The sequence below is a fragment of the Typha latifolia genome, chromosome 10 (assembly GCF_019914945.1).
Source record: "Typha latifolia isolate L0001 chromosome 10, TyphaL0001v2, whole genome shotgun sequence".
NCBI lineage: Eukaryota > Viridiplantae > Streptophyta > Magnoliopsida > Poales > Typhaceae > Typha > Typha latifolia.
In genome coordinates, this window is record NC_133095.1 from 3,707,483 (window position 1) to 3,735,277 (window position 27,795).

At 35.5% G+C, this 27,795-nt stretch overlaps 3 protein-coding genes and 3 long non-coding RNA genes across 6 annotated transcripts; 3 read left to right on the forward strand and 3 right to left on the reverse strand.

Annotated features, from left to right (window-relative positions):
* On the forward strand, positions 1 to 5,237 carry LOC140796926 (uncharacterized). The gene is made up of 3 exons (XM_073150143.1): positions 1 to 647; positions 1,943 to 2,130; positions 4,316 to 5,237. The coding sequence occupies exons 1-3, from the start codon at positions 101 to 103 to the stop codon at positions 4,976 to 4,978; spliced, it is 1,398 nt and encodes a 465-aa protein (XP_073006244.1). The 5' UTR covers positions 1 to 100; the 3' UTR covers positions 4,979 to 5,237.
* Positions 5,238 to 6,370: 1,133 nt separating this feature from the next.
* Positions 6,371 to 7,783, forward strand: LOC140796927 (uncharacterized). Its single transcript, XR_012110558.1, has 2 exons — positions 6,371 to 6,481; positions 7,354 to 7,783. It is a non-coding gene; the product is annotated as an uncharacterized lncRNA (long non-coding RNA).
* Positions 7,784 to 8,475: 692 nt separating this feature from the next.
* On the reverse strand, positions 8,476 to 9,037 carry LOC140796740 (uncharacterized). The gene is made up of 2 exons (XR_012110519.1): positions 8,870 to 9,037; positions 8,476 to 8,778 (listed from the first exon to the last, which is right to left on the reverse strand). It is a non-coding gene; the product is annotated as an uncharacterized lncRNA (long non-coding RNA).
* A 1,478-nt stretch (positions 9,038 to 10,515) lies between these two features.
* On the forward strand, positions 10,516 to 16,412 carry LOC140796960 (heterogeneous nuclear ribonucleoprotein 1-like). Its single transcript, XM_073150184.1, has 3 exons — positions 10,516 to 10,973; positions 11,336 to 12,345; positions 15,984 to 16,412. Exons 1-2 carry the CDS (start codon positions 10,695 to 10,697, stop codon positions 12,332 to 12,334), a joined length of 1,278 nt encoding a protein of 425 aa, XP_073006285.1. The 5' UTR covers positions 10,516 to 10,694; the 3' UTR covers positions 12,335 to 12,345; positions 15,984 to 16,412.
* Positions 16,413 to 19,872: 3,460 nt separating this feature from the next.
* LOC140796666 (transcription factor MYB106-like) lies at positions 19,873 to 21,545 on the reverse strand. Its single transcript, XM_073149740.1, has 3 exons — positions 21,269 to 21,545; positions 20,973 to 21,102; positions 19,873 to 20,801 (listed from the first exon to the last, which is right to left on the reverse strand). Exons 1-3 carry the CDS (start codon positions 21,402 to 21,404, stop codon positions 20,132 to 20,134), a joined length of 936 nt encoding a protein of 311 aa, XP_073005841.1. The 5' UTR covers positions 21,405 to 21,545; the 3' UTR covers positions 19,873 to 20,131.
* A 2,983-nt stretch (positions 21,546 to 24,528) lies between these two features.
* Positions 24,529 to 25,271, reverse strand: LOC140796704 (uncharacterized). The gene is made up of 2 exons (XR_012110508.1): positions 25,058 to 25,271; positions 24,529 to 24,969 (listed from the first exon to the last, which is right to left on the reverse strand). It is a non-coding gene; the product is annotated as an uncharacterized lncRNA (long non-coding RNA).
* Positions 25,272 to 27,795: the final 2,524 nt, after the last annotated feature.

Here is a 27,795-nt window from a genome sequence, read left to right on the forward strand (position 1 = left end):
GGGCCCATATGAAAAAAAAAAAAATAGTAATCCTATTCGTTTTACCGGCTATCGATGATAATAACAGGCAAACAGAAGCCCACTCGTCTCGACGACAACGATGTCATGGCTGGCGAAGTCTCTCATGAGCTCTCTGAGCTCCGACCACAGCGATGAGGAAGGAGATGACGCCGATCCAAGAAATCAATCCCAAGAGCACGGAGGAATGGAAGAAGAGCAACCCGAAACCCCAACCCGCGGAGTCAAAGAAGACATCTCCGAGCTCACCCAAACCCTAACCCGCCAATTATGGGGTTTCGCCTCCTTCCTCTCCCCTCCCTCTCCCTCTCCCTCCCCTCCTTCGGCGGAGCCCTCGCCGGAGTCGCCGAGGATCGCCGGGATCCGGAGCGATTTCGCGGAGATCGGGGGGAAGCTGAGGAGCGGGATCTCGATGCTGTCGAATGCTAACGCGGTGTCCGAGATTTCTAAGATCGCGTCGTCTATTCTGCCATTTGGTGAGGAGGAGGAGGAGGAGGAGGAGGAGGAGGATGTGGGAGTTGGAATTGTGGGGATAACCGAAGAGGTTTTGGCTTTTGCGAGGAATATCTCGATGCATTCGGAGACTTGGTTGGATTTTCCGGCGTTCCACGATGATGGGGATTCTAATGGTTTGGATTTTTATCCTTCTCCTATTTCCAATTTAGGGTTCGATATGTCCTTAATTCTTTATACACTGTGAATTATACCTCTAATCCAATTTAGGAGATTCCTTTTTTTTTCATACGCTTCTTTGATTCTCTATCAGTCGTACCTCATTTATGAATAGGAATTAAGATAGTCTCTTTAGAGTATTTGTGTTTATTAGGAGGGATACATCAGAAATTGATCATTTATGGGGGCACAAAAGATTAAAAGAAAAGCTGCTAGTGTTGATTTCTTGATTCCTTTCAGTTGCACTCGTGATATGATGTAGCTTTATGTGATTTTCCATTCTATTTTGGAGATAAACAGAAGTAGATTAAATGGAAAAGGAAGAAATAGTAAGCTTCACCCTTTGTTATTGTTATAGTTACCCTTAGACAGTGAAGCGTGAGCCTGTAATGTCTGACCAGTCAAAAGTTTGAGTTCTTACAAGTCCAGGAAAAAGTTCATTCTTTGCCTATGCTAGTTTTTCTGATAATGTTGCTGATTGTAACATGATTAGGCTGTGGCATTTGAATACTTGTTTGAGGCTTCCTTTTGTAAGTATTGGTTTCTTCAACATGCACTTTGAGTTTTACTTGTAAATCAATGTTTTTTCTATTCCTTAAATCACATAAGGAAGCTGTGTGAACTGCTGAACTCATGCATAGTTGCATACTAACTCGAACTCTGAATGCACATGCATTGTGCTTTGATACATCCCCTTGAGCAAATGGATAAGATTTAGAGGAGACATCATCTATTTTTGTATTTCTAATGTAATTGTTTGGCCTCATAAGCTAAAAAATTGACCATGTATGTTAATCACTGAATCTCATTTTGCATACGGACTACATTATTTCAAAATCATGACAAGGGTTAAAGTATTTTCTTGCTTATTTAGTATGACTGCACTTAAAGATTTCTTCTCCTTTGCCTCGTTAATAGCTGCATACCTTGCTTTATATCTAAGTAAAGAGGGTATTGGTAAACCATAGCCACTTATATAGTTATATTGGTTTAACAATGATTCTCAGAGATGTAACCAGTTAACCACTAACCACATGTCATTTATGATTGAAAACTTCTTTATCTACAATATCTTTTACATTACTAATTGTAGTTAAGTTAAGCAACATTTACTGAAAGAGGGTCCTACTTGGGCATGCGATGTTCTAATATTTTCTTTATATTGGAAAGAAATGATTTCTCATTTATGGGCATACTTTGTCATATATTTGCTCCAGTTTAATAATAAATATATATTGTCATTTTCTTCTAGATTTTGAAATGTCAGATGCTCAACAAGAGCATGCAATGTCTGTAGAGCATCTTGCACCCAGTTTGGCGGCTCTGAGAACTGAACTTTGCCCAAGTCATATGAGTGAAGGGTGCTTTTGGAAGATCTATTTTGTGTTGCTGCATTCAAGACTCAGTAAGCATGATGCTGAAATTCTTTCAACACCTCAAGTAAGTTTGATCACTCTTTTATTTCTCTAATCATGATTGGCATGTTTTGGTTTAAAAGATCATCAGTTCACAGTTTATCTTTCGATGGTTGTAGACATATGAATATAGAAATGTAAGTAATTGGGCTTTAGGCTTGTTATTTAGGAATTAGGACGTTTATGATAATCTGGATACATATTTTCTTCACTAATTTGTTACTTGTTCTCGTCTATCACCCAAAGAAGTCTTTTATAAGTCTTTACAATGATGATGCCTTGTGCAGCAGTTACATTGAACAGAAATTATAGCCTTCCTCCTATTCATCTCATTAAAGTTATATGGATGAATTAGCAAACCTTTGACTATGATCAATATATTGACTACTTGATATTGCGATCTTGGTGCCAAGAAAACATGCTGTACATAGTGAATTAGTACTCTTTTGATTTGTAATCTGGTCTGGCTTAAAATGCTTGCAAAAGCTATATAAAGGGTATGTTGTTTGCGCAAAAAAATATTGTTTATGCCTTCACAACATGTAGTTATCTTTAATGGAATTCAGCATGTTTAAACTCTCAAAATCATTTTAACACATTTTAATACAAACAATAATACAATATAGAATCATAATTCATGTGTTCCTTTTTTTTTTGGTAGTTGGCTGCACTGTATACCATTATAACAGCTTGAATTAGGCGAGTAGTAGAACTACTAGTGGGAAGTTTGAAAGGTTGTGTTTTGTAAATTTTTTCCTTCTAACCCTAGTTTGTCTTGTAAACTTTGTGATCTCCGATCACCACTCCAGGTGAGTTACTGCAAACCTGCAATCTGAACCTGAAAACAGCAGAAAAATACTAAATTTCTTACTAATTTGGATGAACTTCTTTCCCCAGCTCGGGATAGGGCCACTCCATTGATGCATATACTAAAACTTGTTCCCTAAGTTGGGGACTACAGCTGATTTATCTCCTCCAGATCCCCAATTCCTCCTCCAACTAACTGAAATTGGACTGGATTTCAGATCAAACTGTCAGCACGTGAGGAAAGCGTGCTGACTTAAAGACCCTGAATTAACCAAATCTTGACTTTCCCACTATCCAACCGCCAGCATGTGACCTACATGTGCTGACTTAAGGACCATATGATGAAAGAACTGACTGAACCAACTGATATAGGACCTAAATGCAAAAGAACAGTCCCTCACAGACTGATACTGGACTTTATTGGAATTTCAGCTTCGACTTCCTCCAGGGTCAGACAGCGGTCATGACAAACTTCATACTTGTTTAGTAGGCTTTAACGATAAGTAAACACTGCAAAAAGGCAAAAAAGTGAATCAATCATAAGAATAAAACATACATCATGGGAAATGAGTCAGAAGATAGTTGGGTGATGTGAGCTGCAATTTTACTGGAGCTTTTTTCCTTTCTGTAAAAATATGATTGCTTTTCTTGTGAGTAGTTGTGGGTTTCCTTCTCTTTTCTTTTGCAGAGGGTACTAGTTTAGGAGGGTGTTAGGTTTGACTGTTTGCTAGGTTTATTCTTTTTGTCATGTTATTCTGTTTTTTTTTTTCAACGTATGGTCTATTTTACTGGTACCTGTAAGTCCACGTCAGCCATATATATAGCCAGACTCATCAGGTTTGCAGTCTGAGCTTGGCCTTATTGGTTTTTTTTTTTGGGGGTGCGATCATACATTACTAATCAGTTGAAACCCTTTTTGAGCTTGTCGGACAATTTTAGTATAAAAGTGTCTAAAGCTCTACTAATCCTGCACTGACTAAGAATATAATATAGGCTCTGGGTGAGGTTGGTTTGCTTTAGTTAGCCCAGATTCAGGCAAGTCCATGCTTGGCCTGAAGTTCAGCTTCCAGTCGAAAATAAAGATAAAGTTTGACCAGTTCAGCTAGAAGTCTGGCACCCATCCTAGTACACCATAATTTAGCTGCTCTGGCACATGAAAGCTATGGTGCGGGACTTGGTTTAAGAAATTGTAGATATGTATAACATATCCTGTTCTCTGTAGTTTGGGTAATCAAGTACAGGTATTGTGACTTGGGAGTAAGTTCCAGAATGAAGCTAATGTTGCTGTTTTTATTTCTTTCTGGTTTCCGTGTTGGAGTTGTTTGTTGTAAATACCTTCTAGACATATTTACAATTGCTCTACGATGTATTTAGCATCCTTTCACATCCTCTTATTCATGCAGATTGTTGAAGCCAGAACAATGTTATTGCAAGATTTGCAATATCAGACCAAGCCAGTATCTGAGAAGTCTGATATAGAATCCTCCTCTAGGAAAGATGATGTTACTGCCTACCCTGCTGAAGAAAAAATAATATTGCCTTCAGATACGCAAAATGAATCTGGCCCGTTGATAACATCCTCATTCCAAGAATTTACTTCTGATCCTGTGGCAGACATAGAGACCGAAAAGCATCCAGTTCAAACTGAGATAAAAATTGTTGACAAGTCTGTAATTGAAGAAGAGCTGTCAACTGGTAATGAGAGCAAGGATTTGCCAGTTGAGTCATCAGAAATATCCATACAGAGATATGAAGATGATGGTGAGGACTGGTCGGAAGAGGAGACGACTGACATTAGTAACACAAGACGTACCGTTATTCCACTAGGGCCAGAAGATGTATCTTTCAGTGATCTGGAGGATTATGATGATGATGATGTTGATGATCAGATCAAGCAGACTAGCTCAAAATCTCGGCCGGATGCAATTAGTTCTCAAACAAGTAATCCAAGAGGCTGGGTTCAGTTAAACAAAGGTTCTCTGGGTTCGAAGGAAGGCTTTTTCACCAGTCCAGAAACTAAGGAATCGAATGATTGGCTTGACATAGAAGATTTTGACGCAGAATGATATGGTGCAGCATGTACTGTAAGCTATTCAGCTCTCCACGTCTGCACCTTTACTTTGCGTCCGAGTTGTGTGGACTGCTGACCATTTTGTACATAATAAGGCCTTCGAGTTATTGTCGCAACCATTTGGCAGTATCTTTCTTTCATGGTTGAATCATTGAGTTACACTGAAGCATCCCGATGGCCGGCACTGATGTTAGTGTGAATAATTAATTGTGTTTGTTCTAAATATAATAATTCAAGCTGATAAAATCCAATCATTGATAATGTTGCAGATATATAGGAGGTAAGTTAGACTATTTGTTATAGTTGATTGCAAATTAAGATTGGGATGTTCATGATTGTCTTAACACAAAGTAGCAAATCGATTGGATCAAATTTTGTTTCTATGGTGGGATGGAGTATGGTTTAGAAAGGATTTAGCTGGTGAGCGTCCAGATCAAAATTTCTTTCATAAATATTCTAGTAATATAATTAGTAGAGTTATATAAATTATATGACATTGCTAGTATTAGTTAGTCAAAATAATGGTAAGATGTTATATAAAATTCATGGCAAATGAGTAGTTGAGTTATAAAATCCTCAAAATCAAGTCAAACTAACTGTCTTTTATATTTTATTTATCTAAATAGATTATCCCTTAGATCTAGTACTAAAATGAGCCTATTTTTTTTTTGTGTAGCCTAAGTAAAACAAAGAGTTTTGTTTTACATTTAGATAAAAATATAGAAAAGTTTATTTTATAAAATGCTCAATTGTTTAATATTTTACGTTTTAGAAAATGCCGAACAATTAAATGTTTTATCAGTAAAAACTTATCCAAATTTTACTTTAGAAATGAGCTTAATGGTTTTTGTTTTTGTGATTCTAAACATAGTCAGCTACGAGAAACGACTACCTGATTATGTCCAAAATGGATTACCAATTAGAAAGTTATGATATGCGAAAGTGAGTAATTTAACGTCTTAATAAGATACTAAATAATTATATATTTTTAATATAAGATACTTAATTGTTCAAATATTTATGTGTATCCTCTTTTACTAGTGAAATGCTGAAAAATTCAGCATTTTTTCTTTAAATTAAAAGGCTAATCATATTAATATTTTAATTGGAAAAACGGTGATATGATCAACGCTTTTTTTTTTTTTTTTTTTGCTGAGTAAAACACTTAACAGTTTAGTATTTTACTTAGAACTATAATAATTAAATTTGAGGTGTAATCTATTTCAGCAAATAAAGTTTAAAAGAGGGCTAGTTTGGTCGAAAATTCGGATAAAACTTACAATGACTCGTACCCGATAAGGACGTCCGAGTCCGTATCTAAGTCCGGATTCAATATCCTTCTGAATCCGACCCGCCATAGAATTACCAAATCGCAGCCGTTGGATCAGCGCGATTTGGTTCGTCGAGACATATACATTATTTCTTCCTACCGGCGTCGGAAGATCGAAGAAGTCGCCATGAGAAAGCTGTCGTTTCCCATGGTGATGGGCGCGGTCGTGTGAGTTCCCCTCGTCACCCTAATATCTCTTCTCACAGCTTCTATTATGATATTTTCTTTACAGTTTCTTTATCGTCTAAGCTGGTTATTGCTATCTTTTGCTGCAATTTTTCAGTTAAATCTTTGCATATATGCGACGAATGTTTTCTATCTCGGTATTGTGATGCTTTTAGTAGCTGATCTTAACCCGAGAGGAACTTAAGCTGTTGGATATCCAGAAGAATACGGAAAGACGTGATCTTTTTCTATTTTTCTTCTTAGGATGGCATCCCAATTCCTATAACTAGGTAGGGTTGAGATTTCTAATTAACTAAAATTTTTTCCTTTGGAATAATCTCATTCCCTGGATATCAATTGATTTAGGTGTAATTTTTTTTTAATGTATGACACCACATCCTATGGTTCGAGGTCCTATTTCATGCAAAGTTTTTACCCTCTATATGTTTTAATATCTGGATGTTGCAACCACCATGAATATTCTAAACTGAGATGTTTCTTTTCTACCTGAGTTCATCTGAATTGTTCTAAATTGAAACCAACAGAAGTATCCAATTTTGGTTTCAGTCTTCCATCATAGTAGCCATAGTTTTAGGAGGGAATGATGGGCACTGAAACTAATCTATTTGGTCTTTACTGATCAAAGTCAATGCTTATAGGTCAGATTCTAAACCTAGAGGGCATGAAATTAATACACCAACTAGTATTGCCCTTGTTGTTGCATCATCCCTCTTTCTTCTCAGAATGTTGTGCAACAAGCATAGAACAAAGAACTTCAATCAATTTGCACTTTTCGTTGCAGGTATCACACATCATTTCTTTCCCTTATGCATGAACCAATTGCTTTATCTCTAAACAATTTGCAACTATTGTAGGATTGGAGTGGTCTCTGGAAATGTGATATTTGGACCTCCTCTTGAGAAGTATTGGACAAAGAAGCTGCAGGAAGAGGCAGCAAAATAGGGGCAGACTGGCACAAGTTAGCAGGTGCTACGCAAATTCTGTGGAAGTGTGTGGTGTGGACAAATATTTTTCTTTCATCTTCAGTACCTCTCTCTCTTGGAGCCACTTTTTCTTCGGTAATACTGCAACCAATGATAGTTTGTGTCGAATACAGAATGTGTGTTGGATCTTGATTCTGAGATGTAGAATTGCCTTACCGTTCTAGAGAGACATTTCTTGTTACTTCCTTATGCATGTCTGTGACATAATTTATGGAAGTAACTTCTTGATGGATATGGTTACTCGTTTGTTCACAATGATAAGTTGTCCAACAAACAAATAGATGGAAATTTTATTTGCCAATATCGATAGAATGACATCCAAGGTCTATTTCTTCTTTTGATTTGTTTGCAAAGCTTCTGAACTGTTGCATTTATCTATCGCTGTTTTCACATTTGAATGCCAAATATCATAAGCCCTGTTGCAGCCCTTGCTGTAAGGAATGTTGTATTAGCTGTTCAACAATAGTATGTACACAAAATTATGACATCTAATACTTCTGAAACATTTACTACAGGGCATTATCAAGAACCCCCAAAGGTTTAGAAATTGAAGTGGAGAATTTTTGTGGATTCAGATTAGATCCTCTAGCTTCTTGATTTCTTTTCTTTGATCATTAGTTCTCATGAAGTTTTAAACAATAAGAGGATGGCTTTGCTTCTTCTTTTTTATAGTTCTTATTTAGAGAAATTACTCAGTAAAGTTTGCATGAGGTAGTGTCAAGACATCATTTTATGACATAAGATTTGTAATCTAACCTAGCTAAAACTTTTCAAGAAAGAGAAAGCAATTAAAACTTTTTTGGTTTTTAATCAGAGTCCCCAGGTATAGGTCAAGATCTGCTGGCTAATTCTGCATAAAAGCATCAATCAATTTCTAGAAAACACTAAAAATCTAACATGCAGAAATGATATCAGATCATACATCAGAGATTTCGATGCAGGGAGATAAATCACTCTTTTCTTCATTAACTCAAAGACACCAACACCCAAAAATCCAACAAGTAATATCTCCATATAAGTAGATAGTATTAATCTTGACAATATCACCATATATCTTCATACAAGTACATAGGACTTATATTAGCGTATAGGTTGCATAACAAAGAAACACCATTTTATTAGCAACATGACCCACAAGTTAATTAAAGAACAAAAACTTATATCCTCCCACTAGTTGTGCTTCTCATGGGTGTAGATGTAGTCAGTGTGGGCATCAAGAGTTCTCCTCATCATGCATTCCTCCTCTCCAACTGCTTCACATCCTTCTATCTTCTCAGGGACCTCCAACTCCACACCCTGTAAAAAATTTACAATAAGAAAACCTTGATATCAACCATGCCAAAGTTGTAAGAAATTAAGTAGAGCATTGATATAGATTATAGAATACCTCAAGAGATGTCTTCTTTGGTTCCCATGGTTCAAGACTTGAACCTTGGGTCAGGGAGAGTGAGAGGAGGATGACAATGAAGAGAAGCATGAGACTCTTGGGCATGGCTAGTAACTTGGATTGGGCTAAGGGAAAAGGAAGGGTGAATGAAGAAGAGTTGTAGGAATTGAAGAGGAGAGAAGAGTGTAAGGGGGGCTTAAATAAGTGGTGAGGCAGATACTATTAGGATTTATGTCTCTCTCTCTCTCTCTCTCTCTCTCTCTCTCTCTCTCTCTCTCTCTCTCTATATATATATATATATAATATAATGGTGAAGGATATTAACTTACTATATAGTGATTAGATTAAACATTTTTACTTTAATTTCTTGCTTCAAGTTACAATGTTATTATCATTAAGTTAAGCGGATAACTAGGATCCATTATATTGGAAGTATATAGAACATTCACAAGGCGCCAGTAAGAACTGCCCCAGAATTCGAGTTAGATGTGAAAAAGGATGACGACCCTTTCCCTGTCAAGAACGATTCATCCTAGATTTAGGGTTTGAAAATCTTGAATTGGATGTTGGTCTTCTTTTTGTTCTTTTGTTGACAAATTTGACTAGTTTATTGTCTCTTTAATGGGTTAATTATTGGATGATCTATTTTCATAGTGTCGATAACCCAAACAGACCCAAATGAGGACCAATCGTACTGATTTCATATGCATAAACATATATATTCGACTGTATGTATCTAATAACTACAATCGCCTCTGAAATGAGACACTCAAATAAAACCAAAGAACTTAAAACTCATACATTCTTATCAGCATCTTGGACTAGATTATACAGATGACATGGCCTTATTTGTAGACATGATTATTATGCCGGACATATTTCTATAATTTTTTTAGTCTCACATTAAATATTTAATAAATTATATATTAATATATAAGTATGTTCCCATAAAAGATAACTAAAATATCTTCATATAAGCCCATTAAACTCGGCCCTAAAAAAATATAATATTTTTTTTATATTTAACTCATTATGTTAGAACTATTATACCCAACCTAAGTCTAATATCTAATGGATTAGTGGATAGTAGCGGACTATAATATTTTCGCCCGGCCTGAATCTGGCCCAGCCCGAGTGATTGGTGGGTCGGGCCATGAACAAATATTTAAGCCTAATTGGCCCGAACTCAGTCCAGCCCGCCCGATGATCACGTTTACCTAGTTGTAAATAATGTCTTTGTATCTCTCTCCTCTTCCAATCTACTCTAATTTTCCCCAAATAAAACAATGTGACTTTTGGACCGTTTAGTCTGGGCCTTATTTGGGCCGGATCTTCGTAATCCGGCCCATATCCTTGCTCAACTATCCAAATGGAGTTAAGAAAAGTTTGATCCGAAATTTTTTTATTTTATTTTAATGAAAGTATGATAATAGATAGGAAGAGCACCTTGGGAAAAAAAAATTCTAGAGAGTTATCGTGCAATTGTGCCAAACTAATTATAATTATCCGTAATATATTTATCTCTAGTAGAGTTTTATCGGTAATGTATTTATCTCGTTATCTATGTATCCAGAGTTTTGAGTTGGTCTCTATCTCTAGTAGTTTGATTAGATATTGACGTTATCGAGATGTAAGTATTTAAACTTAGTACTCAAATTAAAACCCCAACTACCGCTAAACCTCGCTCTTCGTCACTGCCTCTTCTCCTCGCGCCGCGTCCCGCCCGCTTCCGAATTTATTCTAGGGTTTTCCGAAAACCCTAGCGCACCTCCTCGCTTGCGTATCTAGGGTTTCTTCGCCGTCGGTTGGTGGTTTTCTAGGGTTTATGGGGGAGATGGAGGCCTCTTCGTCTCCTTCACCGTCCTCCTCGTCTTCTTCGGAGAAGGGCAAGATCTTCGTCGGAGGGATCTCGTCGGACGCGACCGAGGAGGAACTGGCGGGGCACTTCAGGAAGTACGGGGAGGTGAAGGAGGCGCTGGTGATAAGGGATCGGGAGACTAGGAGCGGGAGGGGATTTGGGTTCGTCAAATTTGTGGATCCTGAGGCGGCGGCGAGGGCATTGGACGAGAAGGAGAAGGGGAGCCATCTCATCGGTGGTAGAACGGTTAGTGTTTCTTCTTTCACTTGAGAGAAAAAAAAAAGTTTTCTTTTTGGGTTCTTTTTTGTTTGATAGATGGAATCTTTAATTAGCTGTTGCATGAATTTGATTCTTTTTGTACTTTATATGTAAAAGAGAGAACTTTTCTTGAATTTTATTCGTTTCGAAAGTAGTATTCGTTATTTTAAAATGTTCTTGTAGCTATTTACTTATCACCACTTATGCCAAAAAAGGATAAAGAGACGTATCATGGCAATTTGTTTAGTCAAGAAATTGATAGTCATCCGATTGTTTTGTTCTTTGCTTTCCGGTTCTCTTTTTGCCAAATCTAATCTTGGCTAATTTATATTTATTTTTGCGCTTATTAGGTGGAAGTGCGACCAGCAGTGCAAAAGAATTATCAGAATCGGAGTCACCACACCTTCCAACAGCAATACGGGAATCAGGGCCCCTATCAACATGGAGTGCAAAGTTGGAACACTGCTAATGACAATAATGGTAGTCACTTAAAGAAGATTTTTGTTGGTGGCTTACCTGAGAGTATTACAGATGATGCTTTTAAAAAGTACTTTGAGACCTTTGGTTCGATAACTGATGCAGTTGTTATGTATGATAATAGTACGCGGCGACCAAGAGGCTTTGGGTTTATTACCTTCGACTTAGAGACATCTGTTGAAGAAGTGTTGAAGAACAGTTTCCATTATTTGAATGATAAAAGGGTAGAGGTCAAAAAAGCAGTGCCAAAGGATAATAGAAACCATAGCAATAATGACTTTTATAATGGCAGTGGTTATGTTTTCAATACATTTGGTGGAAGTGTTCCTGCTTTTGGTAACTATCCAACTTATGGTCCAAGATATGATACATTTTATGGTTTTGCATCAGCACCTTATCATCCATATACATATCCAGGAGGTGGTTATGGGGCAGGGTTTGCCATTAATGACTATGATGCAATGTGCTACTCTGGACTTGGACCAACCACAGGGAGCCCTTGGTCTGGACAAGCAATGATAGGGAGGCATAGTCCGGTGCCCTCTATCAATGTTCCTATGCTTCCAGGTTACTCAAATGGAGCCTATGGGGGCTACATGAATGATGCAGTGAATAATCAATCTACCATTATGGTACAATCAGATACAGTGAATAATCAATCTACCGTTGTGGTGCAAGCAGATGCAAGAAATAATCAATCTACCGTTGTGGTGCAGTCAGATACATCTACCATTGTGGTGCAGTCAGAAACACACACTGATGTGCAGCTGGAAACAGGCAATAAACAATCTGACCTTGACGTGCAACCAGACCTCGATGTAGATGTGCAGCCAGAAACAAACAATAGTCTGCCATATCTAAATACTCAATGATTTATTGATTGGTACGTACCATCACCTTACTTTGTTTATTATATCGAGATTTCCGCTTTTCCCTTTTCCCTTTTCCCTTATTTCTTTCTAAATCTATTACCAGTGTTATTTCTTAGTTATTATTCTGTTTTACCGTTAATCAGTTTCAGTGCAGCTGACATCTGGAGATTATGTACTGTTTGATGATTGAAATTCCATTTCCGAGTAACTGAACCTGTCTTTTGGTAGACTACTCATATTCCAGCATATGCAGTACGCGCTGCTGTTATTGTGATATTCTTTCTTACAGCCAGGATTGCATGGTTGTGTCTGGAAGATCTTGTTGTATGTTAGTTGAAACCTTCTACTGGCACATTAAACATACTGACAACTTTGTGTATATTTGATAAGGCATTTTCTTATTTTAGTTATGTCTTGCGTGTTTGATACCTAAAAAAAGAGAAATATAGTTTGCTGTTATGTTTATCATAAAGATCTTAACAGTCATTGGTACTCGGTGCTTTTCCCTGGCTTCCAGGTTATGAAGAGCTATTTCTACATTGCTTTGGCTTGTTACTTGTTACATCTAAATGAAAAAAAAAACAATAAAACATAGATATTGGTATTTGTCAATGTCTACTTTAACCCCTGTTAGATGATCTGCATTTATCAGTTAGTAACTTGTACAATTTTTATAAGGGTCTCATTTGGCTTAAGGTTTAAGGCTATCCTCATGTTCAGGCAATGGGGTTAAGTCTGCATATATTGTCCTCTCCCTTGCACACTGCATTGGTTGATCTAAAACCATTTGAATTTGGATTTAGCCCCTCCCCGAGGATTACAAAGTCTAGTTCAATAGAGCACATATTTTAGTTTTTAGCTTTATGCATCTAAATTCTTCCTTATAATTAGACTTAACTTATCAATGTAATTATGTTCTTTAATATCTTATCACTTTTAACGTTGGATATTCCAGTCGTTATATCGAGTTACTTTTATTAATTTGCAAAAGATGCTGCTTTGTGCATAGAAGAATATATACGATGTAATTTTCATATTTTTATCTTAGTTTATAAAGTGGTGCATATTCATCACAAATACCTTGTATAGGGTAATATCAATAGTATGCTGGCTCAGTGGAATATTTAGGTTGATTGCATAAGATCTGTTTGAGCACTTTGATCTTTTATATTCTCATAGTATTGATCATTCTCATGGTTCTCTTCCCATCAAAATATCATAATTTTCTTACCATCCAGATTGTTCAAGATCTAGTCTATAACACTTTTTAGTTTGCTTCTTCTCAAGGGCCTTATTGGTCTATCATTTTTTCTTCTCTATTTCTTCGTTAGAATGGCCCATCTCTAATTCTTTGCTCATGTCTTCTAATCAATATTCATTTGGCTTCTCATCCTTTTAAGATATTAATTCATTATTAATCATTATCTATAAGAGTTATTGCAACTTTCATGCTCGTGAATTCCTTGCAAGACGACCTTTTTCAAGCTTTAGTACAGCAGGATGTTCTGCCAGACGAAAAAAACTTAGTTACCCAATTTTCTGAAATTTGACTAAATGCGTCACTAACTGTGCCAAAATTAAGTCGCGATGTCCGATTGTCAGTTAATTCCTTTGTTCTTTGATTAGTAAACTGTACATAAAGATAATGGTTGTTAAAGAATGTTGGAAGTCAAGTTTTATGGTGAATACATGCAACTTGAGGATTTGAATTGTATCGGGGGAGGTTGCGCCTCATGCAGAATGAAATTTGATTGTGGGGTTGTCTAAGTAATAAGATTTCCTTACGGAACGGAACTGAGTTATTATCAGTGCTTAACTGTGTCAAGTTAAACTTCCACCACTAACAAAGTGGGGTAAATTTTTTGATTGTCAGAGACTGAAGACAGTTTAACAATAAGGGTATATTTAGTAGGAAGGAATAAATGTGACATTTATGGCAATGATGAGAATTAGGTTTGTCATCGAATTTTAACTATAGAAGAGTTTGCTATACGATGATTATTAAAAGTTGGAAATATGTGCTATGATAGTGGGAAACTATTGTTGGCTAATTTAGTTAAGCATCCTTGGCATAGGGCTCCGGCACTTGTTGAGTGAAACATATGATGTAGTCATCCTGAAATTTTTTGGATGTTCTGACGGTAATACATCTTCTAAGTTTGAAATGATATATGATGTATGCAATTGAAGATCCAAGCTGATCACAGCCAAATGTTATTTGTTAATGTCCTACCTCAGCTGTGAAGGAGAAACAAATATTAATTATATTGTTACCAATTGTTGATGGCGGAACTATATTTACTGTATTATCTGAACCCTGTTGTATTATGAATTTATGATAACTACTAGTAGTATGTCTGCAAAAGGGCAGGCTTTCAATTTTTTTTTCTTTTAACAAAACTGATGTTCTCTTATTTTATCTAATGTTTCCTTCTTGTCTGGAGTATTTCCTTGAAAGATCTGTTTTCCCATTGTTGCTTAACTTTGCATATAGGCCTTGGCACTTAAATGTATAATGCCATATAGTGATCCAGTTGATTAAAAGTTTTACCTTCAATTCCTCCTGACATTTTCTTTTTCCTACACTGGTATAGTTTTTCCTTTTGTATTTTGTTCTTCAAAAATGTTGGATATTTCATTTGGAGAATCCTTGGCCATCATGAATGATGAAATCCATTTATTAATTTTTTTGAATTAATGTCAGTTCCAGGGCTAGTTTATTTAGATTGATATTGCAGCTTAACTACTACGGTCTCTCATTTTTGGCCATTATAATAGGAATGAATCTTTTTTTGTTTCCAGCCTGGTTCCATATTCTTTAAACTAGTTAACTTCATGCTGCTAGGAACTTCTGTATGTTCTTGCTTGTTAATTGTCAACTTTCTTTGTTTTACACTTTTACTCAAGTTGATTAGAAAATTCTCTATGCATTGATTATTTATAACGAGAGTACTAGCGTCAGTTGTCTATTCAAATGATATACTATATTGGGTCATTATTACTAGCATTCTTATTTTAGTACTTGGGTGTCTGGTTAAGACTTTTTATCTTTCACTTGGTAAGCAACTGTTTTGTTTAATGATGGTATGACAATGTTGATGACTCTTTAACCTTTCAGACAACCGCCGACTCATCTAAAATTTATTTTATGGCTTGCTTACAATCCTGCTCAGGTTGTACTAGTTAGTCAAATCAGTTGAGTTCTCTATTTCTCGTAAGCTAATTGTACTAGAATTTACTGCTGATATCTTTCGCTTGGAATAACCTTACCATCTTATGATGATGTTCATGCGAATAAGCGTGCGAGGTTGCAACATTGATTTCGTATCAGTATGTGCTTTGTCATCATATTAGTTTATATCTATGTGGTCTCTGATGGTTTAGACTTGGTACAATATTGTGTTGAACTGAGAAACACTTGGTATGATAGTATGACTTGTCCTTGCGTCCACTTGGCCAGGGGTTCAATTCATGGAAGCATCTACTCCTAGATCCCCATGTCGAGGGGAGTTTTGAGATGCCCTCTATAATATTGTGCTGAAGAATTTTAATTTCTTTGGTCAACTATTTAAACTTCGTTTTTGTTGATGGTATGTTTGTATGGTACACTCTAGTATTTCTTTGACTAAAACTTTTCCATTATTTGTAGGTGCTTCTAACGAGATCCTTTGAACCGGAAGGCGACATGTACATTTCACATTCGGATCTTCTTGTTGCAGTAGCTGATAGTTCTGAACTCTAAGCTTCAACCGTATTCCGATAACTTACCCTTGGAAATAGTCTTATATATTTATGTTTCTTTTGTTTTTTTTTTCCACTGAGAACTTGAGTCATGGTTGGACTGAAACTCTTTCTTAAACTCAGTTATTTTTTCTAACCTAGGAATTTAATTGATTGGATGGATATGTTCACACACCTGAATGGTGACAAGGGTTGCTTGAAAATATTCTGCTGCATGATCTGGCTTGTCTTTACTATTAATCTGTTTCACTGCTTGTTTTCCAACTTGTGACATTAGATTCTTCGATTTTGAATATAATTTCTTCTCCTCCGTGAGAACCTAGAGTTATTTAGAGCATTTTCTGGCCCTTTTTTTTGTGTTAATTTCGAGCAATTATGGGGGTGATGAATTGGCTTTGTGGGCTATATATTTAAATAGGATTCTTTTATACATCCAACTCATAAGACTATATTCTAAAGGATAGGATTTTTTTTAAATATTATATATATATATATATGTAACACTACAAGGTATTATCTATGTTGTATACCCTTTTAAATTTCATACCCTCAAAAGATAGGAATGTATACAAATTACAATAAGAATACTTTTGTTATTTTTAAATTCACTAGTAATAACTTAAGATGGGTATACATAAGTATAGTTCAAAGAGTAGAGTTATCTGAGCCATTATGTTAGCCTGATTTTTATCTAACTTTAATTTTAAATGAATTAATATATATATTTCTTCTTCTTTTCTTTTTTTTAAAAAGAGTATACCCAGGAAAAAAAAACTTCACTTCACCCACTCTTCTTTTTATTTTCTTTTTGAAACTTGAATTGGAATACAAAATCCTTACGGAACTCGTGGCGATTGTGATAATTAAATCATGTCGACTTTTACGTAATCAAGATCATCTTAGTTCTTAAACTTTTACTTTTCTCCTCTCTCTCTCTCTCTCTCTCTCTCTCTCTCTCTCTCTCTCTCTCTCTCTCTCTCTCTCTCTCTTCTCTTCATTATAATAATATCTTCCCTCTCTTTACTTGTCTCAACTCGATTGATTCATTTGCAAGCAAAGGAAAAGAAGTGGATAAGAACCGGACCAATCCATCTGAATAAATCCAATTAGAGAGACTTATCGAATAAAGATATTCTACTAACCAGATCTCTTTATTCCTTTAATACTTCCTTTAATGCTGCTTTTAACCAATTAAATCAGACCCAAATCAACATCTTCCTGTTGTACTCGAATAATTAACAAGCCATCAGGTTGCTTTCCCTCGATTGCTAATAGTTTATATATAATCCTAGTGATATATATTGCATGGAAGGAGAGGCTGCAGCTTGGTTGGAAGTGTGTATGTGTGTGTTTGCTGAGACAAAGTTAAGCATGCAAATCATAAATTATTATTCCTTAGTGACTGTCATTGTCATGAATAAACTATTGGGTCTACTAAGATTACAAGAATAATGTAAGATTTAGAGGTTGGATTCTTAGCTTTTGTCTTGGGTTGGTGTGTTAATTTCTTTAATCTTGTGGGGTTGACTGCATGTGCCATCAAGTAGTGAGAGTTTGACATTTTGCAAAGGGATCTTTCTCTAAGACCTTACTTGCTTAGGGATATTCTTATCAACTTTACAGGCATAATCTTGGGGTTTTAAGAATTATTGGTGTAGTTTATCATAGTTAATTGTTTAAATTAATTGGCAGAGAACAATTAATTAGTGTAATGCGAAAAAGGGTGTTTAATTAAGCATGCAATTTACTTCTTTTTTGGTTAAGTTCACTGCCCATAATATATTAAATCTTGGATTATTATCAAAAAGAAAATAACAACATACTTGAAAGAAAGTACAACACCAATCTCATAGTCCACTAACATACATAGGACTCGAATGATAAAAAAAATAACATACATAGGACTCAGCTTGATTAAATAGAGATAAATAGTCCTTGCTTAAATGAGAAAGACTTAATTCTTCTCATGTTAAAATTATGGGAAATTTTATATTAAAATTTGACCCCTCCATTTTGCCTAAAATATCTCAAAAATACTATGTTATTATTATATAGATGAATGATCTTAATACTCTTAAATAAAATGTTTAGATTAGAGTAAAAAAAAACGGAGAACTAGATTTTAAAATCAAATTAGGGGTGCTTTAGTTCTCCATTTTTAAAATTAAATATTCTCTAAATGCAAGATTCAAGAATCGAATAATAAATCTCCGTATTGTAAGGTGCGAATAATAATAAAAATAAAATGTAGAATACTTTTGATACACTCTCTAAAATTAGACGTACCACTACTTATATATTGATTTAATTAATCCAATTGCTTTTTTTTTTTTGGGTTTACAAACTGATTAAATATTAGAATTTTTGATGAGAAACTTATGATATGACTCATTACAAACCAATGAAAGTTCATTTGCTATCATATTAATTTCAAAAGGGAGTGCATTTTCCTTATTGCTTCTTCATGTAGTAGATGTCTGGTTTAAAGAAAAGACTAGCTGAAGTAGGATAAGCTACTATATTGGTAACTTTTTATGCTACCATGTGTGATTAATTAAAATAAGCACCAAACTCTGGTTAGTCCATTATATAAATATTTATCATCTAACCCATTTTTCATGAAACATTATATTATGCTACACAGTACTAAAACTTTGAATAATTTAAGACTCCACAAATTCATACGCATGAGCAAAGTTGAGCTGTATCAAATGAGGCTACAATACATGCATGATAGTTTAACAAGGAAGTAGGTATAAAATAAAAGTTTAATCGATCATTTCTCAGCTAATCAATTATATAGAGAAGACCTAGATAGCTGGAAAGAAGAGAAAAAACTGGATATGTTTGTTTGAAATAATGGTCTACGAATTATTATAATTTATCTCTGTCAATTAAGTTTAGCCAATGAGACAGCGCTCAGTTGATTAAAGGAGCTTATGTTGTATAAGAGTTTTAAGTTTAAATATCCCAGATGTATTGCTAGTTAGTGGGGCACTATTAAATTTTCACTTATCTTCAAAAAAAATACTAATCAATTATCTATTGCATTAAAATGTTTGTATCGATCAATATTCATGGAGATGTATATATCATGCTGCATTCTCTACTAATCTGATAGACTTATGCTAAGTGATAGTAAATCCATGGTAAAACTAGCTTTGACAAAATACTTACACTTAATAAACTTGTAAAACAAGATAACTTCTTGAACATTCTCCTCTGTACTCAAACAATGTTGCTAAATTTGTAAGCTTTTATCCTGTTTGCATAGTATGGCAGACTCATCAAACTCAAATGGATACACATTCTATGTAGCAAGATGAGTAACTATTCTTCTTGAAAGAAGAACTTCCATCAAAATTTCCTTTTACCATTACCTCCCAAATTTGAGCCATAAACTACCCAATTGCAGCATAATTTACCTAGGTTTCCAAGAAATCCATGCATAGATTGAAGAAAACAATCAGCTGCTAACATGAACTAGTTAATTGGTTTATTGCATTCAATGACATATATAAATGGAGATTGACTCTTCCAGTGAGACATATATTCTAGAGACAATGAACTTAGGAGTTATATCTTCCCACATATATATGTATATAATATAAGCTGCCTATATATCTTGCATGTGGATATGTGAGTTTGTGGAGCATATATTCCAAAGACAACTGATCCCAATCCCATCATCACATGGATTTAAAAAATAAAAATAAAAAAAGAAGAAGCCCAACAAGTATAACAAGTCAGTCCTTGCTAAGTGACCAAATCAAAAGAAGCCATGAGACTAAATGCAGTACCTTGAAGTCAGAGAACAATGTCTATAAAATATGTAACCTAGGGTTGTAGGATGAAGAAACATCAAACAGACCAACCAATTAATCCACACACAACAACAACAATATAAACATAGCAGTAGAAGCCAAAGAAAAAAAAAGAGGAAACAGTATCCAAAGACTTGAGAGTTCATGCATCCAAGGAATTCAACACCACCACCTGGCCTCCTCCTCCATCAATGCCACAGATTTACACCAAACTCATGTACATATGGGTCAGTCACTGCATGTCTAGGTGCACTGGTTCTTCCAAAAGACACTGTTGCATCCCTTGAAAGCTTTGAATCACATTGGGGTACATCAAAGGACTCACCTGATCACTCCAATTCATGCTCTCTGAAGTACTAGTAGTCCCATTGCTTTCCACACCCAATATTCCACTTTCTCCATAGAAGCAATCCAATCCTTCTAACTTAACCTGATTGAATTGGAACATCTCATCGAGCTCCGTCCGAAAACCATTATTAGTACTTGGCAGACCTTCAACATACGGCGCGATGAAGCTAGAAGATTCATCGTAAACTACTTGCACCGGTGATTGGTGCATCAATGAGTGAGCTACTATAGGATTCTGATGATGACTACTGCTACTTCCTCCAATTCCTCCAAGCTTTAGAAGCAGTCTTCTGATATACGCATGGTCGTCACCGATGTTTACACGGGCGATGTCGGTAGCAGCGTTCGCCGGCAAGGGCGGTTCGGGCCACTGTGTGCTCTCATCATTAGCCATGCCCATGCTTCCGTTGTTCTCCTCTCTCTTCGCTTCGTGCTTCGTTCCACCGACGCGGCGTGCCTGCTTGCCTAGGAGCTTCTTCTTTAGTCTTGTGTTCCAGTAATTCTTGATGTCGTTGTCCGTCCTACCGGGCAATTGAGCCGCGATTATAGACCACCTACACACCATACATAAAGAACATAAACCTTCCTTCAGCCATTTATGTTTGGTTGCAAGACTAGAATGAATTTATATATGTATATATTGTATACATAATTGTGTTCCCTTATTCGTGCTTTTCTTCAAATCCATGAATCTTTAAAGGGAGACAATTTAACCTAAAACCTACCTGCTCCCTATGCTGATGTAGAGTCCACATATGACCCTATCTTCTTCTTCGGAAAATCCTCCATGCTTCAAGTTCGGCCGGAGGTAGTTCAGCCACCGGAGGCGGCAGCTCTTGCCGCAACGCTTGAGCCCTAAAAAGAAAAAAAAAAAGATTAAAAATCCATGTAAACCATCGATCACAGAACACCTCACCTCATGTTGATCATAGATAGACACATAAACATATATAACAACATGCATGAAATATATAGTAGCAGTAGTTGTAGTAGTAAATATCATCTATATGTACACGTATACCTATCTTTTGAGGAAGGGCGATCCAGTTGCCGCCGGTACCGTGCTCCTCGATGTAGGATTTGAGCTTGGCGTCCTCCTCCGGCGACCATGGCCCTTTCTTCACGTTGGCTTTGTCACAGCAAGGAGCTCTTCCCATGGTGTTGATCTCTTGGGCTGATGGCTAGCTTCTTGGTTAATTAGGGCAAGGGTTGTGGAGGGGTTAAGGCTTAAGAAAGAAGCGATCGACCATAAGAGTCTTCATTAGTAGTGCTGAGGAAAGTTATTAAAGTGAGAGGATGGAGGAAACATCTGGGTGTCTTTCTCTTTGTCTTTCTCGGACTAGCTAGAATCTCTATCATGCAGCAGCCATCACCACTTAATTTGGGTCCACCAACCAACCTAGCCTGAATTAGATGTTAATTGGGTATTGCTAGCACTTTGTCCACCTCCTTAGTTTTCAAGTTATTTTGATGCTAACCAGTAGTTCATGATTTAATATTTATGCGACTCTTAATACTGCACGTCGATAGACGACAGATAACAAAAAAACTATGCATTCTACTGTGCATTCATGCCACACTTATCTAGAAATAAAGAAGAAAAAAAAAACTCTAGTCATATATAATATTAGATAATTAGTTGTTCGTTAATGAAGTAATAATGTATATCGTACTTTCTTAGAAAAAATATTCAGGAATAATTGGATGAAAACTATTGTTAATCTAGCATAATTGAGCTCATGGGTTTAAATCTTCACCCTAGGCATATGAGTGACTCATAGTAGAAATTTTATGTGAACACTGTCACAGCTATGTAATTAGGAGATAGAGAGAGTTTAGCCATTTTCTCTAGCTTTTTAATTAGCTTATAAGAATAAATTTTTTATAAATTATAACAAGTTCTTGATAGGAAAAAAAAAAAATTCCAAGAACAGTCAAAATAATTAAATCTTTCCATTCGGAATGAGGATTTGAGGGGAGAAAAGTATGTAATATAAATATACATGATCAATAGTTATATGATTGATGGTTAAGTATTTTATTTTCCAGAAGTCATATAGCGAAGACTATCTCTTTCCAGTTAATGGAGCAGGTGAACCACAAATCGTACGTATTTAGACTATAAATCTACTTGAATTAAACTATTTGTGGAACTATGGAGGACTACAAGGTTTACTTTTCCTACATCTGAAAGCTCAAATATAAATGCAAAGATATTTTGACAAGTGATCATAATCTCCTCCTTTTAACTCAATTGAATCTTGTAAATTAATCACCCTAGCTTTGATATAGAACATTTGGTCATACTTAAGGTTAAAGATTCCTCTATGCAAGTTCTTTTTCTTTTCCTTTTCCTTCAGTAAACCCTCGTATCAATTTTTAATTACTAAAATTAAAAAGTTAACCAAGTGGTAATATTTAAAATATATAACAAGAAGACTAGGCAACTATAGCAAGTAACATGGTCATATAAGATGCAACATATAAAGTTTGCCATTCTTCTTTCCATTGGCAACCAAAATTGACGCCAATGTGAAAGGGTATCACATTTTTTAAGAATTAATTTATAATACATATAGTTCCCATGGACAAAGTTATGGGCTAATGGCTCTCATTTATGTTAGACATAAATATAATTTTATTCAAACCCGAGGCAATTGTCACCTTAATTTGCACTCCGAGCGATAATCCTAGAATTCAAATACATGTGATTGGAGCTATTAAATTCGTGTGATCAATGTGTTAATGCATAGAATCTTAATCCAATAGTCTTTGTTGATATATATCTATCTAATCCTATTTAATTCAAGAACATGAAGTTGGGAGACTCCTATTTATTTACACCCACCATATGCTTGCTTGTAATACCTAGACCCATTGCTTGGGTCCAAGAGTCCCAAATTCCAAAGTCTATGGAGAATCCTAAGAAACCCCTTAAATTTGATTATCAAATTTAAGCGTAGGGTTTGTGGTCTTCCATAACGAACAAGAGAAGAGTATGGCCACTTTAGATATGTTAAGTTTATTAAATTATGAAGGTAATTAAGTTAATAAGAGATGTGGTGATGGACTGCAACGTTGCGTTAGGTGAAGAAAAGATTTGCGCATGTAAGCATGATCAAATTAGTTTAGAGATAGGAAATTAGAGGAGCAATTAAAGTTGGTAAGCAGTGATTGATGAAGTCAAGGCTCATAGAGTGAAAGATTAATTAGTCTTAGATGTATTTACTTTGAATAACAACACCCTGAGTTTTGAGAGGGTCTTCCATTAGGAAGATTATAACCAAGTGATTTATTACGTGATTAATTTTAGAACCTTTATACATCTTCGAGAATAAAACTTTATTAGCACGATAGAAAAGGTAAGATAATTTTTCATAATTTAGAGATCAATATATATTATATCAATATAGAAATTGACGAGAGCTTGGAAGATCCTACTGCAATTATTATTTATTTTTTTTATCGTATCAAATCCAAATAGATAAATTTCCATCATACATCACGATTTGACCAGCCACTACAACTTCAACGTCAACGTGTCGAGAACCAATTGATCTTGGAGCTATCCATGACGTCCTAGAAATTAGAAAAAGTTGATTTATTTCAACCCCTCTTTTTCTTTTTAATTAATGTTAGATTTCCCTACGGAGACTAACTATAGTTCAAAAGGGTTAAAACTAATCTTAATATAATATTTCTAAGGAAAAATTTGCAAATAAGATTCAAGCCTTATATTTTCTAATCCGACCATTTATTTATTTTTTTATATAATTTTTATACAATGGTCAGGATTGTTTTTGATTCAATTCTGTGGGAGAAGAGTGAAGATGATGGGCCAGTAGACAGGTCTAATAGCTTAATGGGCCTCCCTTATTGGACTTCTGAACGATCATAGGTATGTATTCCTTAACGGGCCTCAGAAAAGCCCAATTTTATTAGGCCCAGTGATCTCTAATTTGCTTGGATAATATTCCTATTCTTAAATCTTATCCAAACTAACCAATTAGTTATTAAAAATAATTTTTATTTGTTGAGAAAATAAGAAGTATTTAAGATATTTTAGACTAGAGTATTTTCTTGTTGCTTATTCTTATAATTTTTATTTTTTTTAATTAAAAAATAAATAATTAAGAGAGATAAATAAAGTATAACTAATTTATCCGTATGATTTTAGTTAAAAGAGTGATTAATACTCTTGGTTCATATAACTGATAATTTCGGTTGATTTTATTTAGTATTGTTTAAGAAATTAATAGTTAATATTAAATCATTTGTCAATTTTAAAAGGATTATCGCATTGAGGAAAGGGAATTAATTAACAGATACAAATCGACACACAATTACCACTCCAAATCAAGCAACAAACATAAAATTTAGAGCCAAATGTCCAACGATGGGTGGCTAGAACCTCTCAAAGTATTGTACATGTGCTAGGCTCCGAACCGGTTCCGGCCGTCCCGCCGTCGGCTTTGGCGGAAGCCCCGGCCGCCGCCGTCGGCACGCCGGGCCAATTCTTGCATTGACAGTGTTGCCCCTCCGGGATCTGCTGGTATACAGACGCCACGTGGCGGCCGCACCCGGCCCAGGAGCTCTTGGCACAAGTCCGACACTTCACCTCGTAGCACATGATGCTCTTCTTCTTCTTCTTCTTCTTCTTCTTCTTCTTCTCTTATTGCCTCCCAGTTTAAGCTCTCCAATGCTCAATTTATATCTAGAGATCTAGAAAAGAGCAGTTGAAATCTATCAATATATATATATATATATATATATAGATGTCAACTATGGTGATGGGATCCACATCCATTACTTGTATGGACAGGTCATTCAATTGGATCAAAAAAATGCTGGATCCTCTCCTTTTCGTCAGCAATGACAACAGCAATGAATAAATGTTTGGATTTAATGGAGAATAGATGGTAATTAATCTCTGACGCACTTGGAAGTATGAACAATGTGCCGAACCTTGAATTCATTTTCCACGCCATTGCCGACTTCATTTTTTGGAATAAACTTTGGGGGTGACGACCACGACCAGGACTATAAGGACAATGACAATGAGGACGGAGGAAGAGGTTAGGCGTTTGAAACACGGTCTTGAACCTTGCCTTGTCCCTTTGTTAGGGATGAGAGACATTTATTACAAACCCTAATCCAACCTAATTTTTCAATTCCTGGCCCAGTCCAATAGAGAGTCTTGGAGCGAGCTCAATGCTAGCCAGGCCTCGGCCCAAAGTTGGCCCAGGCCGGCCCATGAGCACTTCTACTAACACACTTACTTTATCATACGTAGTCGGTTTGATATAATTAGTTGTTAATTATCTCGTTTGTTAGATTAGCTTCTTCGTTTTTTCACCTTAACAAGTTTGGTTTATTATTAACCGTAGATAAATAATAAGTGACACACCCACACCCACACCCAGAGCCAGAGTCCCAGACCCACTAATATCCATGCATGTACCATTATCATTACTTCCAAAACCTAGTCAATCAAGTGGGGGCCACACGAGGCAGCAGAGGTGACATTGGTGGGTCCATTAATTTCCAAAGCCCAGGATATATATATATATATATATATATATATATATACATATATACTCTTTTTGGTCCTTGTAATTTATTTTATTTACCCCACACTTTGGTATTCTTATATGTCATATGCTTCCCTTTCCATCGAGTGGGTGGAAGTGCGCCTGAGACGAGAGAGAGAGAGAGAGAGAGAGAGAGAGGTTTGTGTTGATTGGCGACTGACCAAGAAACAGAACCCGCGCGAATCGCGCGCTCTCTGGACTCGCTGTCGGACTGCTCTATTTTCAGAAACTTCACATGTCTTTTCCCCTTTTTAATAGAAATTTTCAAATAACACCCCCACGTTTTTGGTAACTTGTTGGATAAAATTACACTTTAACCCCCTTTGATCTTTGATAAAGTGCAACAGTAACAGTTTTTTTTTTTAAATCATATTTGGTTAAATCAGATATCGATAGTAAAAGATTAGATAAGCTTTTCAATATATATAAAATAAAATAATTTAATTTTTATATGATAAATATATAATAAGTATATTGAATAGATGTATCTTTTTGTCATGCATTTACATTCGATCAGCATTATTTTAAATGCGTTTAGAAAATTTATCTAATCCTCTATAATTTTATCTCTAACAAGAATCTTCACGATATCTAATTTTGATCAAATATGATAAAAGCAATAATAATTATATTTTAGTCAAAATTATAGAAAAGTTAAGTGCTTTAGTTGAAACTAGATTATTAGTTTTATAAACCTGAGCCAAACTATGCGGTAATATAGTGCAATTAACCTAGCTTTTTGTTAACCTTTTTAATATATTATTATTATATTAATACGTAAAATATATTTTTAATAACGAAATTAAAGCTTATAGCTTACCAAGATCACTATAACATTGAGCCTTCCAAGAACTGCTTGGTCTATAAGTATATAAATTGAGATTAAAATATCAATACACTCGTACATCATGAGCCCCTTTAGCTACCTAAGCATTATCTTATTAGCCTCCGGTGATGGTTGTTAAGGCAAACAATCCTTCTCGCTCAATTAGCTTGAAAACTAAACAATGGGGGGGCAAAGTCTTACTTCCTTATAATAATCACAAATGTTTGCCTCCTAAGCATCTTTTAGGCTATGAAAGAAAAAGGCTACAAACTAATTAACTAGAGTTTGATCACTTGATGTGATTTTATTTATTTCTCCTAAGTTGCTACGTGCCGTAAGCTTGACATGGGACACTGCTTGTGCTTAAAGTAATATAGACTCTTGAGGGCTACTTGTTATGATTCTCGTACACTGTTAATGAGATCATACTACCCCATTAATTAAAGGCTTGTTAGTTTACATCAAGGGTCACTACTCACTAGAATTTGGTCACTGGGAGTTCTCATATATATCCTTTCTAATGATGAATGATTAGGAAAAGAATGGCGTGTGACCAATTCAATGGTTGCCCTACAAACAACCATGAAGTCAAAAAGTGTGAGTCGACAGCTTTAGATTCTTATGTTGACTAATGGTTATTAGTATTTTAATTAATCCTATTGATTATCACATTTAATTAACTTTGTCCATGCTACATGAGCTCTAGTTCTCTTTTAAATAAGGGAGTGGATGGGCACCAATCATGAAGTATGATCTAGGAACTCATTTTATATATTAAAGGAAGACCATCAAATTGCACCCCAAAAAAATTCACTCCCAATCTGATTTTAACATTCCAAAGTCTTTTTTAATGTTCTTAAAACCTTAAGAACTTTTGGTGTCTATGTTAGATAATTTACTCAATTGGGTCAAGAAAGAATGAGAGGGAGAAGATGGCAAGAGATGAATAGGAGTGAAAAATCCCATTACCTCATATAATGGTAGTTTTGGAAATTTTAATTATCAAATATTCAGTCAGGAACTAGATATCTTTCTTCTACATGTAAAATGATAGAAAGGTAATTTCATAATAGCTACTAACTACGTCTGAGGGGGGAGTTCAATGGAGCAAAATTTTATTAAGCAAAAAGA

Coding starts and splice junctions, on each gene's coding strand:
- LOC140796960 (XM_073150184.1), top strand. CDS start 10,695: ATGGGGGAGATGGAGGCCTCTTCGTCTCCTTCACCGTCCTCCTCGTCT. Junction 10,974..11,335: donor ATCTCATCGGTGGTAGAACG/GTTAGTGTTTCT, acceptor TGCGCTTATTAG/GTGGAAGTGCGACCAGCAGT.
- LOC140796666 (XM_073149740.1), bottom strand. CDS start 21,404: ATGGGAAGAGCTCCTTGCTGTGACAAAGCCAACGTGAAGAAAGGGCCA. Junction 21,103..21,268: donor CGCCCTTCCTCAAAAGATAG/GTATACGTGTAC, acceptor TTTTCTTTTTAG/GGCTCAAGCGTTGCGGCAAG. Junction 20,802..20,972: donor TACATCAGCATAGGGAGCAG/GTAGGTTTTAGG, acceptor TATGGTGTGTAG/GTGGTCTATAATCGCGGCTC.
- LOC140796926 (XM_073150143.1), top strand. CDS start 101: ATGTCATGGCTGGCGAAGTCTCTCATGAGCTCTCTGAGCTCCGACCAC. Junction 648..1,942: donor CGATGATGGGGATTCTAATG/GTTTGGATTTTT, acceptor ATTTTCTTCTAG/ATTTTGAAATGTCAGATGCT. Junction 2,131..4,315: donor AAATTCTTTCAACACCTCAA/GTAAGTTTGATC, acceptor TTATTCATGCAG/ATTGTTGAAGCCAGAACAAT.